The 13816-nt window shown below is 44.1% G+C and overlaps 1 protein-coding gene across 1 annotated transcript; it reads right to left on the bottom strand.

The window, feature by feature from the left end:
- Positions 1-234: 234 nt before the first annotated feature.
- OR2F1 (olfactory receptor family 2 subfamily F member 1) lies at positions 235-10150 on the bottom strand. Its single transcript, XM_080986963.1, has 2 exons — positions 9826-10150; positions 235-2843 (listed from the first exon to the last, which is right to left on the bottom strand). Exon 2 carries the CDS (start codon positions 2823-2825, stop codon positions 1848-1850), a length of 978 nt encoding a protein of 325 aa, XP_080843089.1. The 5' UTR covers positions 2826-2843; positions 9826-10150; the 3' UTR covers positions 235-1847.
- Between the last annotated feature and the right edge of the window lie 3666 nt (positions 10151-13816).

Genomic DNA, 13816 nt, shown 5'->3' on the forward strand with positions numbered 1-13816 from the left:
GGTCATCTTCGGATGCTTTTCTCCAAGTAACCCCATCAGCTGAGATAAGGGGAATGGTGACCTGGGACGGTACTTTCTCGGTGGTGGTGCCCGATTTGTGGAATTCTCTCCCCAGAAAAGCCCTCCTGGCACCAACATTGTTTTATTTTTCGCACCAGGGAAACGCCCCCCCCCCAGCTTTTTAGATATTTTTCTTTATTTCCCAACATATTATATTTATTTAGTTTCTCTTATTTTTGTTAACCATTCTGGGAGCTCCACTGATGGGTAGTATATAAACTAAGGAATGAATGAACAAATAGCCGTGTGTTCTATCACCCAACTTTTCCCTCTGGTGAACAGTTCTTGCAGGTTTTTGTTTCTCCTTTCCCAAACCTGTCAAACCTATTTGGCACAATGGGACAGAAGAAATAAACATGCACACTGTGAGAAGTGGTGCCCATCTTAAGCCGCTTCCAACTTTCTTAAAAAACTATCTTCCGTCTCCAGCCACTTAAGCTGCAGTCCTATACCCACAAATCTGGGAGTCACTTCCACTGAACCTAATGGGGCTTACTTCCAAGTAGGCATCTGTAGGATTCCAGTTATTCTAATAGGAAACATTTGTTGCGTACTGCGCTCTTGAGGGGCCCTGCATATATTGTGACCTACACGGGTGGTGCTGTGGGTTAAACCACAGAGCCTAGGACTTGCCGATCAGAAGGTCAGCGGTTCGAATCCCCGCGACGGGGTGAGCTCCCGTTGCTCAGTCCCTGCTCCTGCCAACCTAGCAGTTCAAAAGCATGCCAGTGCAAGTAGATAAATAGGTACTGCTCCGGTGGGAAGGTAAACGGCGTTTCCGTGCGCTGCTCTGGTTCGCCAGAAGTGGCTTAGTCATGCTGGCCACATGACCCGGAAGCTGTACACCAGCTCCCTCGGCCAATAAAGCGAGATGAGCGCTGCAACCCCAGAGTCAGCCACAACTGGACCTAATGGTCAGGGGTCCCTTTACCTTTACCTTAAGATGAATTCAATCCACCAGTCTTGTATTGTCTGACCAAATATTTGATGCTGCCCTTGTTTTTGCAGTCCCAGGCAGGCAGCAAAGACAGGAGGCTCACCAAGTATTGGCTGGAGGGGGGGAGGGACGAGGGACAGTGGCACCATTTATGTCTACTTTCCTTCCTTCCTTACAATTTATACCATATAGAAAGCATCACTGTTAATGGCTTCTGAGCTGCATATATATATCCTGGACTCACTGGATGCAGAGTAGTGGGAGGCACCTGCTGGGGAACCCCCAATGAAGCTTCCAGGGGATTGGTGGTGGGATGACAATGAGTCATTAGAGGAAGAAGAGGGAGCGGACTGGGAGGATGAGGTGTCAGAAGTTGAAGAAGGAACAGGGTTTAGTGAGCAGGAAGAGTCTGTGGCAGAGAGCAGTCCAGAATGAGAGGCAGAAGCAAAGACTGGTGAGAAGGGGGACCAAGGGGCAGAGATGAGGCAGGCTGCTAAAGAAGCCAGGGAGTCCCCCCTCTCTCCTGCTGTGACCAGCTGCCCTCCCCTCTGGTCTCCCAGAACCTGAAGAGGAATGAAAAGAGTGGAGCAAAGAGAGACAAGACAAAGGAGCCTCAGGCTGCTGGGAAAGGAACCGGGGTGGAGTTGTAGAAGTGGTGGGAAGGTGAGGATCTTCTGTCCTTGCAACTGCCTCATCCGAGCAAGACCTACTGGGAAGAGTTGCAGCAATCACTAGGCTTGAGCTGTTTTGGTTTCCTTGAATAAAGAGTTAACTTCACTGACACTGGCTGCTTCATTGCTGACCTGTGCCTGACTCCAGCTCCTGACAATACAGCTCCATGGCCTACAAATTACGCAAGCCTGCCCTTGAAGGTGTTGCAGTGTGGCTGAGCTAACATTTTCTGCAGCAGCTTCTTCACAGCTCCTTTAATTTCTTTGTTCCTGAGACTGTAAATCAGAGGGTAAAGCAAGGGGGTGATGTTGGTGTAGACAAGAGACACCATCTTGTCCCGGTCTGGCATGTAGCTGGACTTGGGCCGGACGTACATGAAGGTGGCGCAGCCATAGTGTAAGACTGTGACGGCCAGGTGCGAGGCGCAAGTGGAGAAGGCTTTGCCCCGGCCAGCTGAGTCCCGGATGCGCAACACAGCCATTGAGATGCACATGTAGGACGTGAGGATAAGAAGGAAGGGGAACAGGAGGAGGATCACGCAGGCTGCAAGGAGGGGTAGCTCACTGACGTAGCTCTTTGTGCAGGCCAGGTGGAGCATGGCAGGGACATCGCAAAAGAAATGGTCAATGCGGCGGGAGTTGCAGAAAGGCAGGCGGAAGACAGCCAAGGTGAGGCCTAGTGAGACCACAAAGCCCCCGAGGCAGCAGACGATAGCAAGCTGAAGGCAGACTCCCTGGCTCATCACTGTCATGTAGTGCAGGGGCCGGCAGATGGCCACGTAGCGATCGTACGACATGGCTGCAAGGAGGAAGCATTCAGCGCCGCCCAGGGCCACAAAGAAATGCATTTGGGTCGCGCACCCCACAAAGGAAATGGTGCTCGCCCCTGGGCTGGGCAGGTCAGCCAACGTCTTGGGAACAATGACAAGGGTGTAACAGAGCTCGATGGCAGAGAGCTGGCAAAGGAAAAGGAGCATAGGAGGGCGGGAGGCCTCAGCAGCCACTGCCAGGAGGATGAGGAGATTTCCTGCAAGGGTGACCACATGCACCATGAGGAAGACGTAAAAGAGGAAGGTCCTCAGCAGGAGCAAGTCAGAGAATCCGAGGAGCAGGAATTCCATAGTTCCACCAGATGAAGTATGGTTACTCTTCTCCATGCAGTTTCCACATTATACCTGCAGCAAAAGGAATGGGACGCCGGAGCACAAAATGTAAGACGAGAGAAGCCAACAGCTACTGCCTTGTCCTGTTTGTAGTAAACAAACCCCTGTGTTGCAAAGAGAACATCAGCAATGTCTAGGCAACATGATGACAATGTACATACGGAATAGACAATCTTTATAGAATTCCTTCAACCCATAACAAGTACAAAATGAGCAGTGACTACATTATTACATGACCACTGTTCCACAGCATTTGAAATTTTCATTTACATACATTCATTTGAAATACAGTGGTACCTCGGGTTACATACGCTTCAGGTTACATGCACTTCAGGTTACAGACTCCGCTAACCCAGAAATAGTGCTTCAGGTTAAGAACTTTCCTTCAGAGCCAGTGTGGTGTAGTGGTTAAGAGCGGTAGTCTCGTAATCTGGGGAACCGGGTTCGCGTCTCCGCTCCTCCACATGCAGCTGCTGGGTGACCTTGGGCCAGTCATACTTCTCTGAAGTCTCTCAGCCCCACTCACCTCACAGACTGTTTGTTGTGGGGGAGTAAGGGAAAGGAGACTGTTAGCCGTTTTGAGACTCCTTAAAGGGAGTGAAAGGCGGGATATCAAATCCAAGCTCCTCCTCCTCCTCCCTCCAGGATGAGAACAGAAATCGTGCTCCGGCGGTAGCGGGAGGCCCCATTAGCTAAAGTGGTGCTTCAGGTTAAGAACAGTTTCAGGTTAAGTACGGACCTCCGGAACGAATTAAGTATTTAACCCAAGGTACCACTGTAAGATGGGTTTACGAAGCAATTCTATATCCTTCTACCAGGCTGACGAAGAATTCTACAAATCAGTAGTCAATATCCGGAATCACTGTTCAGTGTTGGACATTGTATTTGCTGAATACACAAAGCTTCACAGATTGTCTTTCATTGTACAAAGTCTGGTACCTCGCTTCATTTAAAGATTTTCAGAGACTTTGAGACTAAAGATTTCATTTTGTACTTGTTATGGTTTGAAGGAATTCTATAAAGATTGTCTATTGCGTATGTACATGGTCATCGTGTTGCCTAGACATTGCTGATGTTGTCCTGTTTGCAGCCAATGGACCCTTTCTGTTGCCAACAGTTGTAGGAAGCAGCCCCCCGTCCATGAAACCCCCTTTTGCGTCGGCTCAGTTGTGTCCTCAGTGAGAGCAGTTGCCATGATTCCCAGGTAAATGTCACATGACATTCAAGGACAGTCTAAATTTCTTTAAACTGGGCAATGCTTTTGACTCTAGAGAAGAGATGGGCATTGAAATTCTACTCAATATTTATCCAGAGCATATTCCAATGTATAGTAAGCAGAGTAAAAACTTAAACACGTTGCAGGATTCCCAAAAAATAGACCAGAGGCATTTCATCCAGCAGAGCTTTACTGCTACTGAAGGCAAATGGGCATAATGGTCACAAATCCAATGCATTCAGGAATGGCAATGTCCATAAGAAATCCAGTTGCAGCAGACTTAACAAACTCACAGTAACTTATAATAAGTCTAAACTTTAACACTATATACGGAACACTACACCAGAAAGAAAAGAGAGAGAAAGAGAGAGATGGAAAGACAGGCTCCTTCTGGCCTCACTATTATAGTCAGTATGACCTTGACACAAAGAGATAACAGAACCAGTTTAAACCAGCTGTGCTCAGCTTCTCTGAAGGAATAACCCAAATATCATGTAACCTTCTTTCACACAGAGAAGCTTCCAGAACCCTCTTGAATTAAGTAGAATAGGAAAGATCTCTACATATCAGATCAATACTTTCTGCACTAAGAAATGCAAACTGACACTATTGGCAACCAATGGCAGCATCTAGCCTCTGAAACAACCTAACATGTTCCTACCAACTGTTAATTTTCATATAGGAAAAGATTTTGCCCACTTCCCTTTGTAAGGAAAGGAAGTACAGTAATGAGAACCCATACTATTTTGAAGAAACGTTTTGTTGTTATTACCTCACAGGTATTACAGAAAGGCAACAGGCCACGGCCATGGGGCCTCTTCAGAAGGTCTTTCAGGAAGACCAGGACTGTCTCAAATTAAAAAATGCCAGTTCATAGATTGGCTGTTTTGCTTTCATTATATTCATATATTATATGTGGGGCGAGGCTAAATTATTTTGTAGGAGGAGACTCTGAATGGCTGCCACTGTGTTCTTCCAAGAAAGTCCTGTTCTGAGGTGTTTTTTGAGCATCGGGGAAATAAAAAATGTCTGTCACTCATCTACACTTGTCTCCTGCCTAGAAATCATGGGTCTGAGAGGTGTTCTGCTAATCCCATGCTTTCTAGGCATGGGTCTAAGTGGTTTTCTGTTTCTCCCATTGCTTTCCCCAAGAAAACCTGCTCTTTACTGCTGAATTGGAGCAAATGTCAGTCCATGGAAAACCCAATGGACATTTGCTTCGACTGAGTGGTAAACAGCAGGTTTTTCCAGGTGAAAGTGGCAGGGCGAGTGGAAGCATGGACAAGCCCTATTATTGAGGTACACTATTATATTGGACAAGGGACCCGGGTGGCGCTGTGGGTTAAACCACAGAGCCTAGGACTTGCCGATCAGAAGGTCGGCGGTTCGAATCCCCGCGATGGGGTGAGCTCCCGTTGCTCGGTCCCTGCTCCTGCCAACCTAGCAGTTCGAAAGCACGTCAAAGTGCAAGTAGATAAATAGGTACCGCTCTGGTGGGAAGGTAAACGGCGTTTCTGTTCACTGCTCTGGTTCACCAGAAGCAGCTTAGTCATGCTGGCCACATGACCCAGAAGCTGTATGCCGGCTCCCTCGGCCAATAAAGCGAGATGAGCGCCACAACCCCAGAGTCGGTCACAGCTAGACCTAATGGTCAGGGGTCCCTTTACCTTTACCTTTATTATATTGGACAGCAGTTCAATCTACACATAAAATAGGGTAAAACTCCCCAAAACTGCAGTCTTAATGCCTATCTACTCATAAGCCTTTGAGTTCAGTGGTGAGACTTAACTCCCAATTAAATATGCTGATGAATCAGTGGAATTATTCAGCAAAACAACACTGGGGACAATGTGGGAGGAGATAATTGCATGAAAACATTTCCCCATTAATTCCTGGGTAGATTTCAAGAATGTTGGCTGAATCGTTGTTTTTCAGAGTTTTTAGAAGCACATTTGTTCCTCAGCCTCCTGTCAATTGATGAAATCATACCATTAAAGCACATATGCTTTGATCTTGTTTCTAGCTTTAGGACTAATATAGTGGCTTCCAAATTTAAAATCCCTGGTCTAGAGGTCGCACGTAGCATATTAAATTTACCTGTGAAGTGCAAAACAACAACAACAACAACAACGTACTGTAGTAACAACAACAATTACAATAATACTAACAGTACAAGGACAGTGAATGGGAACATACTCAAAAATATTGCACAGGAAAACCATAACAATAACACAGGTAAGGTATTACTGTATTCGTTGAACCCAAAATTTAAAAGGATTAAAAACAGCAGAGTTTCACTTTTTAAAAGGAAAGCAGAACTAACTAAACAAAAATTGCCCCCTCCGGAATTCTCCACACTACTTATGGGTGTTGAAATGGTGAAGGGGATTTCACGGAATATTCTCTAGAAAAGGACTGACATTCTCTTTGTTTATTATTATTATTTATTAATTTTTATTAAGTACAAATTAGAAAACATACATATTTACAACAAAAGAAAATACAAAAGAAAAAGAAAATATATATAACCAAGGAAAAAAATTAGAAAATACTTTGTCTCTTTTCATATTTACAGTTATTTATACCTCTATAAAATGCTATTCACAATAAAGGAGCGAAATGAAAGATAAGATATCAGGGGGAAAAAGAACAAAGAAAAAATAAAGAAGTAAAAGAAAAGGATCATAGGTTAATTATATATTTTTTTAAATTAACCTATGGACTGACATTCTCAAGCAGTTCAAGTGTAAGTGTGTGTGTGTGTGTGTGTGTGTGTGTGTGTATATAATATATAGAATGATGTTCTAACAAATCTCTTCTTAGTAACACAGGAAACCAGCCCCGCAGCCTTCAACATCACAACATCCCCATGTAGAGATGGATGAATCTGCCAATTTTGATTCCTCTTAGGTTCTATTTTTTTAATCTTAAATTTGGTTTACCTCTTATCCACATCAGGTTGCCATTAAAGAAAAACTTCTCACAAAAAATTGTCAGCATTTTAGCGTGCATTTATCCTAATATAAACATATTAAAGTTTTGGTATGTGCCTATTTTTGTACTGACATGTTCTTGTATGTTATTTTCACTAACCTCCCTCAATATATGGATTTTTGTACACATTTTTGGGTTGGGGGATCCCATCACAAAATTTGGAGAAGTATGAATTTTGAAGTCTCTCTGTGTTTTGGGGTGTGTGTGTGTGCGTGTATGGGATGTATGAATGAGAAGGGTTTCCATTAAATTGTTAACTGAACCAAATTACTTCCCCATCCCTATGTCACAATCTCCCTCTTATTCCCTGACATATAAACTTTAGACATAGTCAAATGTTCATAGAAACAACTTCCATGTTGGGATTCTCAGGGTGCACAATATGGCTATACAACATTGCGTTTGAATTAAGTGCTTTGCCTGTCAAACACTGACAGACATTTAAACAAAAGATACCTGTATCTAATAAAGCTAGTAATTATACACATATTCAAACCCTCTTCATTGTCTCAGTGTCAGTTTCTCTTCCCATGGGGGAGGCATGGCTTTAATCACTAGTCTCCTTTTTAAAATCATTTTTATAATAATATAAGGCAGATGGGAAGGATACAAGGATACCATAGCAATTAAAGCTCTCCCTGCTTCATAGGAACTGACATAAGGGCAATGTAGGGGTTATTCATAAACAACCTTCCAGGTTCAATCGGTTAGAAAAAAATAAAATGGCCAGTGGGACCTGCAAACAGGAAACTTTTAATGCATATTTGCTTAGGTAAAGGTAAAGGTACCCCTGCCAGTACGGGCCAGTCTTGACAGACTCTAGGGTTGTGCGCTCATCTCACTCTAGAGGCCGGGAGCCAGCGCTTTCCGAAGACACTTCCGGGTCACGTGGCCAGCGTGACGAAGCTGCTCTGGCAAGCCGGCACCAGCGCAGCACACGGAAACGCCGTTTACCTTCCCGCTATAAAGCGGTACCTATTTATCTACTTGCACTTAAGGGTGCTTTCGAACTGCTAGGTGGGCAGGAGCTGGGACCGAAAGACGGGAGCTCACCCCGCCGCGGGGATTCGAACCGCCAACCATGCGATTGGCAAGTCCTAGGCACTGAGGTTTTACCCACAGCGCCACCCGCGTCCCTGCATATTTGCTTAGTGGGATGTATTTATGAGTGCAAAGATTATAGAAGAATCCTGGCCATGAGCAAGGATATTGATATAACACTATATTAAGTGCTGTTTGAAATCTTCGGTTTGATTCCACTTTCAGCTAGTTAAAGAAAAGCCACACCTTAGCAGAGTTAAAGGCGTTTTGTGTAGCAGCAACCTAAACTGGTCCTGGTGAAGAGATTAATCTGGCTCTACATGCATTGGGTTTTCTGTAATATGCTTTGTTTTCTATCTGTCACCCACTTCAGTTTTGAGTCCCATTCTGCTACGTTTGGTAAACGGTAACCAACCAGTTCCTAACTGTGGGGTGACAGATTTTTAGATAGGCATAGCAGCATACTATCCTAAACTGGTCCTGATGAAAAATTTACTCTCGCTCTGCATGCGTTATTGGGTTTTCTGTAGAATCGCAGAGTTGGAAGGGACCACAAGGGTTATCTAGTCCAACCGCCTGCTATGGAGGAATCTTTTTGCCCAACATGGGGCTTGAACCTACGACTCTTAAGAGACTCATGTTTTACTGACCGAGCAATAGGCTGTAATAAGCTTTGTTTTCTATCTGCCACCCACATATATTTTGGGCTGTATTTGGTAAACAGAAACCAACCAATTCCTAACTTGCGGGTGTCAGATTTTGAGAGAGGCTTAGTAGCACACCATTTAAAGGAGAATGGTGGCCAGACCAAATATGGCGGAGCAGCCATGTGCATAGGACATGACGCACTCTCTTTGGTGCCATGGAACCACACTCCTGACACAAGTTTTGATGATGCCTAGATGGGGCTGGAGCAGGTTTTGGGCAAGCTCATAGTCAGTATGGCTGCATCACTGCCAACCCCTTGCTCCAGGGGTCAGCAAACTTTTTCAGCAGGGGGCCAGTCCACTGTCCCTCAGACCTTGTGGGGGGCCGGACTATATTTTGGAAAAAAGAAAGAACAAATTCCTATGCCCCACAAATAACCCAGAGATGCATTTTAAATAAAAGGATGCATTGTACTCATGTAAAAACACGCTGATTCCCAGACCATCCGCGGGCTGGATTTAGAAGGCGATTGGGCCGGATCCGGCCCTCGGGCCTTAGTTTGCCTACCCCTGCCTTGCTCCCATTGGTGCAACATGTGGCCCTGACCTTGCTGTTGCCCCATCCAGGTAAAACAGCAGCAAAGAGCAGCGTCGGAAGGGCAGCTCTTCAGCTCTTTCCCTTCATGCATGCCAGTACTGCTCACATCATCTCTGACCATCGGCCATGCTGGAGGGAACTGTTGGGAGGACCACAGGTCCTTAATTTTGATGGGAATTATCCGAATCCCTTGTCTGCGTAACTAATTCTTCAGGTAAGAAAAGCAGTGCAGGCAAGAACGCTCAATGGGAAAACAAGGAAGCTAAGTGGCAACTTCTGCCCAGTTCAAAAATTACGTGTAATACAGAAATCTTGTTATAATATCTCAGCTTCTGTTTTGCCTATGAAGAGCAGCTGCAGAGGGGGGCAGTGATTTGCAGTAGAGAAGCAGTAATTGTGATTTGTGGAGGGTTGTCTTAATATTTCCCTACCTACTGCCTTTTTCGCTGAAACTCCCGCTATCCAGATCCCAGATGTATTTTTTGTTTTTGGCCTTACCTTAATCATATCTCATATGCTTTTCATTCAGTTGTGCTGAGAAGGTTTGGGCCCACAACCTGGACCCCTTTCTCCTCCCGTAGTTTCATCAGCAGAAATATTATTCTTTCCACAGCAGCAGCCAAACCTTTCTTATTACTCCTACTTTCGCCTTATATCCAGTGTGCAAAAGAGGACCTTCCTTCCCCGTTCCAAAGCTTTTCCTGCCCTCCCCTGAGAACCCCCAGAAGAACTGCAAAGCTACCTCAAAGTATTACAAGTTCCTTGTAATAAGCTATGAGGCCAAAAAGTTATTGAGAGACCCAGTTTTTCAGCCAGTGGAGATTGTGCTGCGTCTTCATTAAAAAAATAAGTAAATCTGAGCTTAGGCTGTCCTCCTGACTCCTGCTAATTTGGATAAAAACGCCTATTTTTGTGTACCGTGGTGGTTGTTTTTAAGCTTGAAATGAATGAAGTGAAAAACTGTTTTTATTTAACATCCACTCTTTTAAAAATTATTTTTAAAAATGTTTATTAGAAACTGATAATCAGTTCACACAAAGCATGAAATGCACACCAAGATTTTCAATAAAAAAATCAGGAGTTAAAAACAGGTTGACGTAAAAAAATAACTCAAGTATACATAAAATCAGCAGTTCAAAATATACATTATTTTAAGAAGAGAAATTGCCTTATTTGTTTACAGGTATTCCTGATTTGCTGGCAGGGTATTTACATGTATTCTTGTTAGTCATTAATTTGTGCCACACTTTTCAATTGCCCATTTTTAACAAGTAGATTTGTTTTAATTTATTCATTTTTAAATTGAGGTGTGCCCAGTGATGTCATGGGAAGAATCAATCTTGGTTGCTGTCTATTACAGTAGTTTCTGAGGAAATAGCAAAACAAAAAAATATTCCAGAGTTTTCATCAATATTGACTTTACTACCGCCTGGAATTTGTATATAAACTCCCCTGATGTATGGTATTTGTTAACTTCATTTATTCATTTCACTGATATCAGTACCAATTTCTACTGATATATAGTGTCCATTTAACCCTTGGGACACATGAAATTTATTTATTGATATACAACCTTTGCATTGTTTATTATTTATGTCACTTACTGTTTAGTGCCTCCATTATATATAGCTTTCATATTGGTTATTGGCACTTAGTCCAGTACTGTTTTGTAACTTCATTGATGCATTGGTTGTTACAAATATTTGCATTACACTATAACACATTGTCTTGGGGGTTTTAGTCATCCATTTTATAAGTATCACAATATTAATTTTGTATTATAATCTTTAAATTTATTGGTCTGTGATTAATAATAATAATAACAATAATTTATTTCTTTCCCAGCCGCTCTGGGCGGTTTTCAACAGAACATTAAAAACACAATAAAACTTCAAACATTAAAAACTTCCCTAATCAGAGCTGTCTTCAAATGTCTTCTAAAAGTCGGATAGTTGTTTATTTCCTTGACATCTGGTGGGAGGGCGTTCCATAGGGTGGGCGCCACTACCGAGAAGGCCCTCTGCCTGGTTTTATTACCTTGTTTGTATTACTGATGGAAACCTCACTCTGATTTTGCTATAATTATTTCAAGGCACATAAATTACAAATGCATTCAGAGTTTAAAACTGTCTTCCTAGTCCTATCCAGGCAGTCTAAAGAACATGTGAGGGCACAAACTATGCAGGGATCATGAGACCATGTGCACTTGCCCTCACCCCCAGTTTCCCTATTCCTCAGATGAGAATAGGGACATTTCTCACTTCCTCCAGCTGACTCTCCTTGACCCCCCATTTTTCCTCTCCCTGCCCACAGAGCATTTCCTATCAGAAGGCTGAGTGCCGCCACCAGTACACCAATGGGACAAAGCACAAACTGTTATGTACTGAAGTTCTCACCCTGGGCCAGCAGGGGGATACTGTAGATAGTTTTCATTCAGGTCCACATATGCAAATAAGGGATTGAAAGTGACGTTCAGTGATTGGATAGTTACAGAAAGTGTTACAGTTTCATTGTAGTGGAGCTCTATATAAGCAGGCTGGCTGAACCCTTCAGTTCAGTTCTGTTCTGGCCTGTGAATAAACAAGAGCTGTTTGAAGAATTGCTCTGTCGTCTGATATGTTCACCCACAACTTAACACAAAAACCCTTGATCTTGATCTTATTTTATTTTATTCTTTGGCAGATTTACCAAAGAAAAGAAAAACACATGCCAATGAACAAATTTTTAGAAAGGGGCAAGATTAGATGTGGACCCACAAAGGTTTTTTTTAAAATAATAATAATAATAATAATAATAATAATAATAATAATAAATTTATTTATTTGTATCCTGAACTCCCTGGCTGAGGCCGGGCTCAGAGTGGCTAACATCATAAAAACAACACAATAAGCATAAAAACAGGCATCACTTAATTAAAATACACCTTAAAATTAATTCAGACAAGTTAAAATCCAGGCAGGTGGCAATTATCAGGGTGGAATTGAGAGTGGTTAATAGCTGCCAGGACCAACTGTTTCCACTGACTCCTTGTGCTCTGCTCCCCCTTTCTTTCCGCCCAGGGCGGCTCTGCCCTCTGCCTGCCCCTCAGAGCTGGCGCGTCACTTGTGGCTAGGACTCGGTGGTGGCAGTCTCTCCTTCTCCTTGCCCACTCTCCAGCAGCTGCTATAATAAATAATAATAAATTTTATTTATACCCGCCATCCCCGGCCAGATCCGGGCTCAGGGCGGCTAACACCAGTAAAATTACAATAGAAACATAATAGGAGGGGGGACAACAACCCCAATTTAAAATACTAGTTAAAATGCAGCCTCATTTTAAAAGTAGCCCATAGATCAAAACCGTAAGGGGAGGGAAGACATAAGGGTCAGACTGAGTCCAAACCAAAGGCCAGGCGGAACAGCTCTGTCTTGCAGGCCCTGTGGAAAGATGTCAAGTCCCGCAGGGTCCTAGTCTCTTGTGACAAGAGCGTTCCACCAAGTCGGGGCCAGTACTGAAAAGGCCCTGGCCCTAGTTGCAACCAATCTAACCACCTTGCGACCTGAGACCTCCAAAATGTTGTCATTTGTGGACCTTAAGGTCCTCCACAGGGCATATCAGGAGAGGCGATCCCATAGGTGCCCAAGGGAGGAGGCCGACAGCAGTGGCCCTGGGGAGGCATTGAGATGCTCCCTCGCTATCGCCACTGCTCGGGACAAGCGCTGGCTCATCCTCCTCCGTGGCAGCACTGGCATAGGAAATAGGGACATTCCGGGATCAAATCAGAAACTGGAATGGCTTTCGTGATTCTGGGCATGTCTCTGGAAAATTGGGGAACTTGGGATATATACTCCACCTCCTGACTTTCCTACATGCAGAGGTCTGAAGCGAGTTTCGGCTGAATGCGCTTAGAATCCTCCCCGTGATAGGGAACCGAGCACAGTCACGAAAAAAACGCATGTAAAATAATCCTTCGACCTTCCTACACAATGCAGGAAGGTTAGATGTGGGTTAGCCAGAGCCAACACACATGGGAAAATTCTGGGCAGCCACACAGGTCTGGCACAAGGCCCCTGCACCCCCTACACAGTTTGTTCCCCATTGATAAGATCTATAGATAAATATGAACTAGAGGAGTGACAGTGTCATTGCTCAGAATCATGTGTGGTTTGTGGATACTTACCTGTCAACTGTCCTCCTTAGAGCGGGACATCCTGGAATTACAGATGGCACCCTGGCTTCTGACTGTACTGTTCTGGCTTCTGCAAGAATGTGAGCCCGAAATATATGTGCCCTGATTTCCCTCTGCGGCGTGTTGGAGAGTATGTTGGTGGAGCCTGGCGGGTCCAGTGATAAGCTTAAGAGCAAACAATATTTGACAAGCAGTAGCAGAAGAGAAGACTCCCTGGAAAAGACCCTGATGTTGGGAAAGATTGAGGGCGCAAGGAGAAGGGGACGACAGAGGACGAGATGGTTGGACAGTGTTCTCGAAGCTACCAGCATGAGTTTAAC

Source organism: Podarcis pityusensis, assembly GCF_964106645.2.
Source record: "Podarcis pityusensis genome assembly, chromosome: 17".
In the NCBI taxonomy this organism is placed as follows: Eukaryota; Metazoa; Chordata; class Lepidosauria; order Squamata; family Lacertidae; genus Podarcis; species Podarcis pityusensis.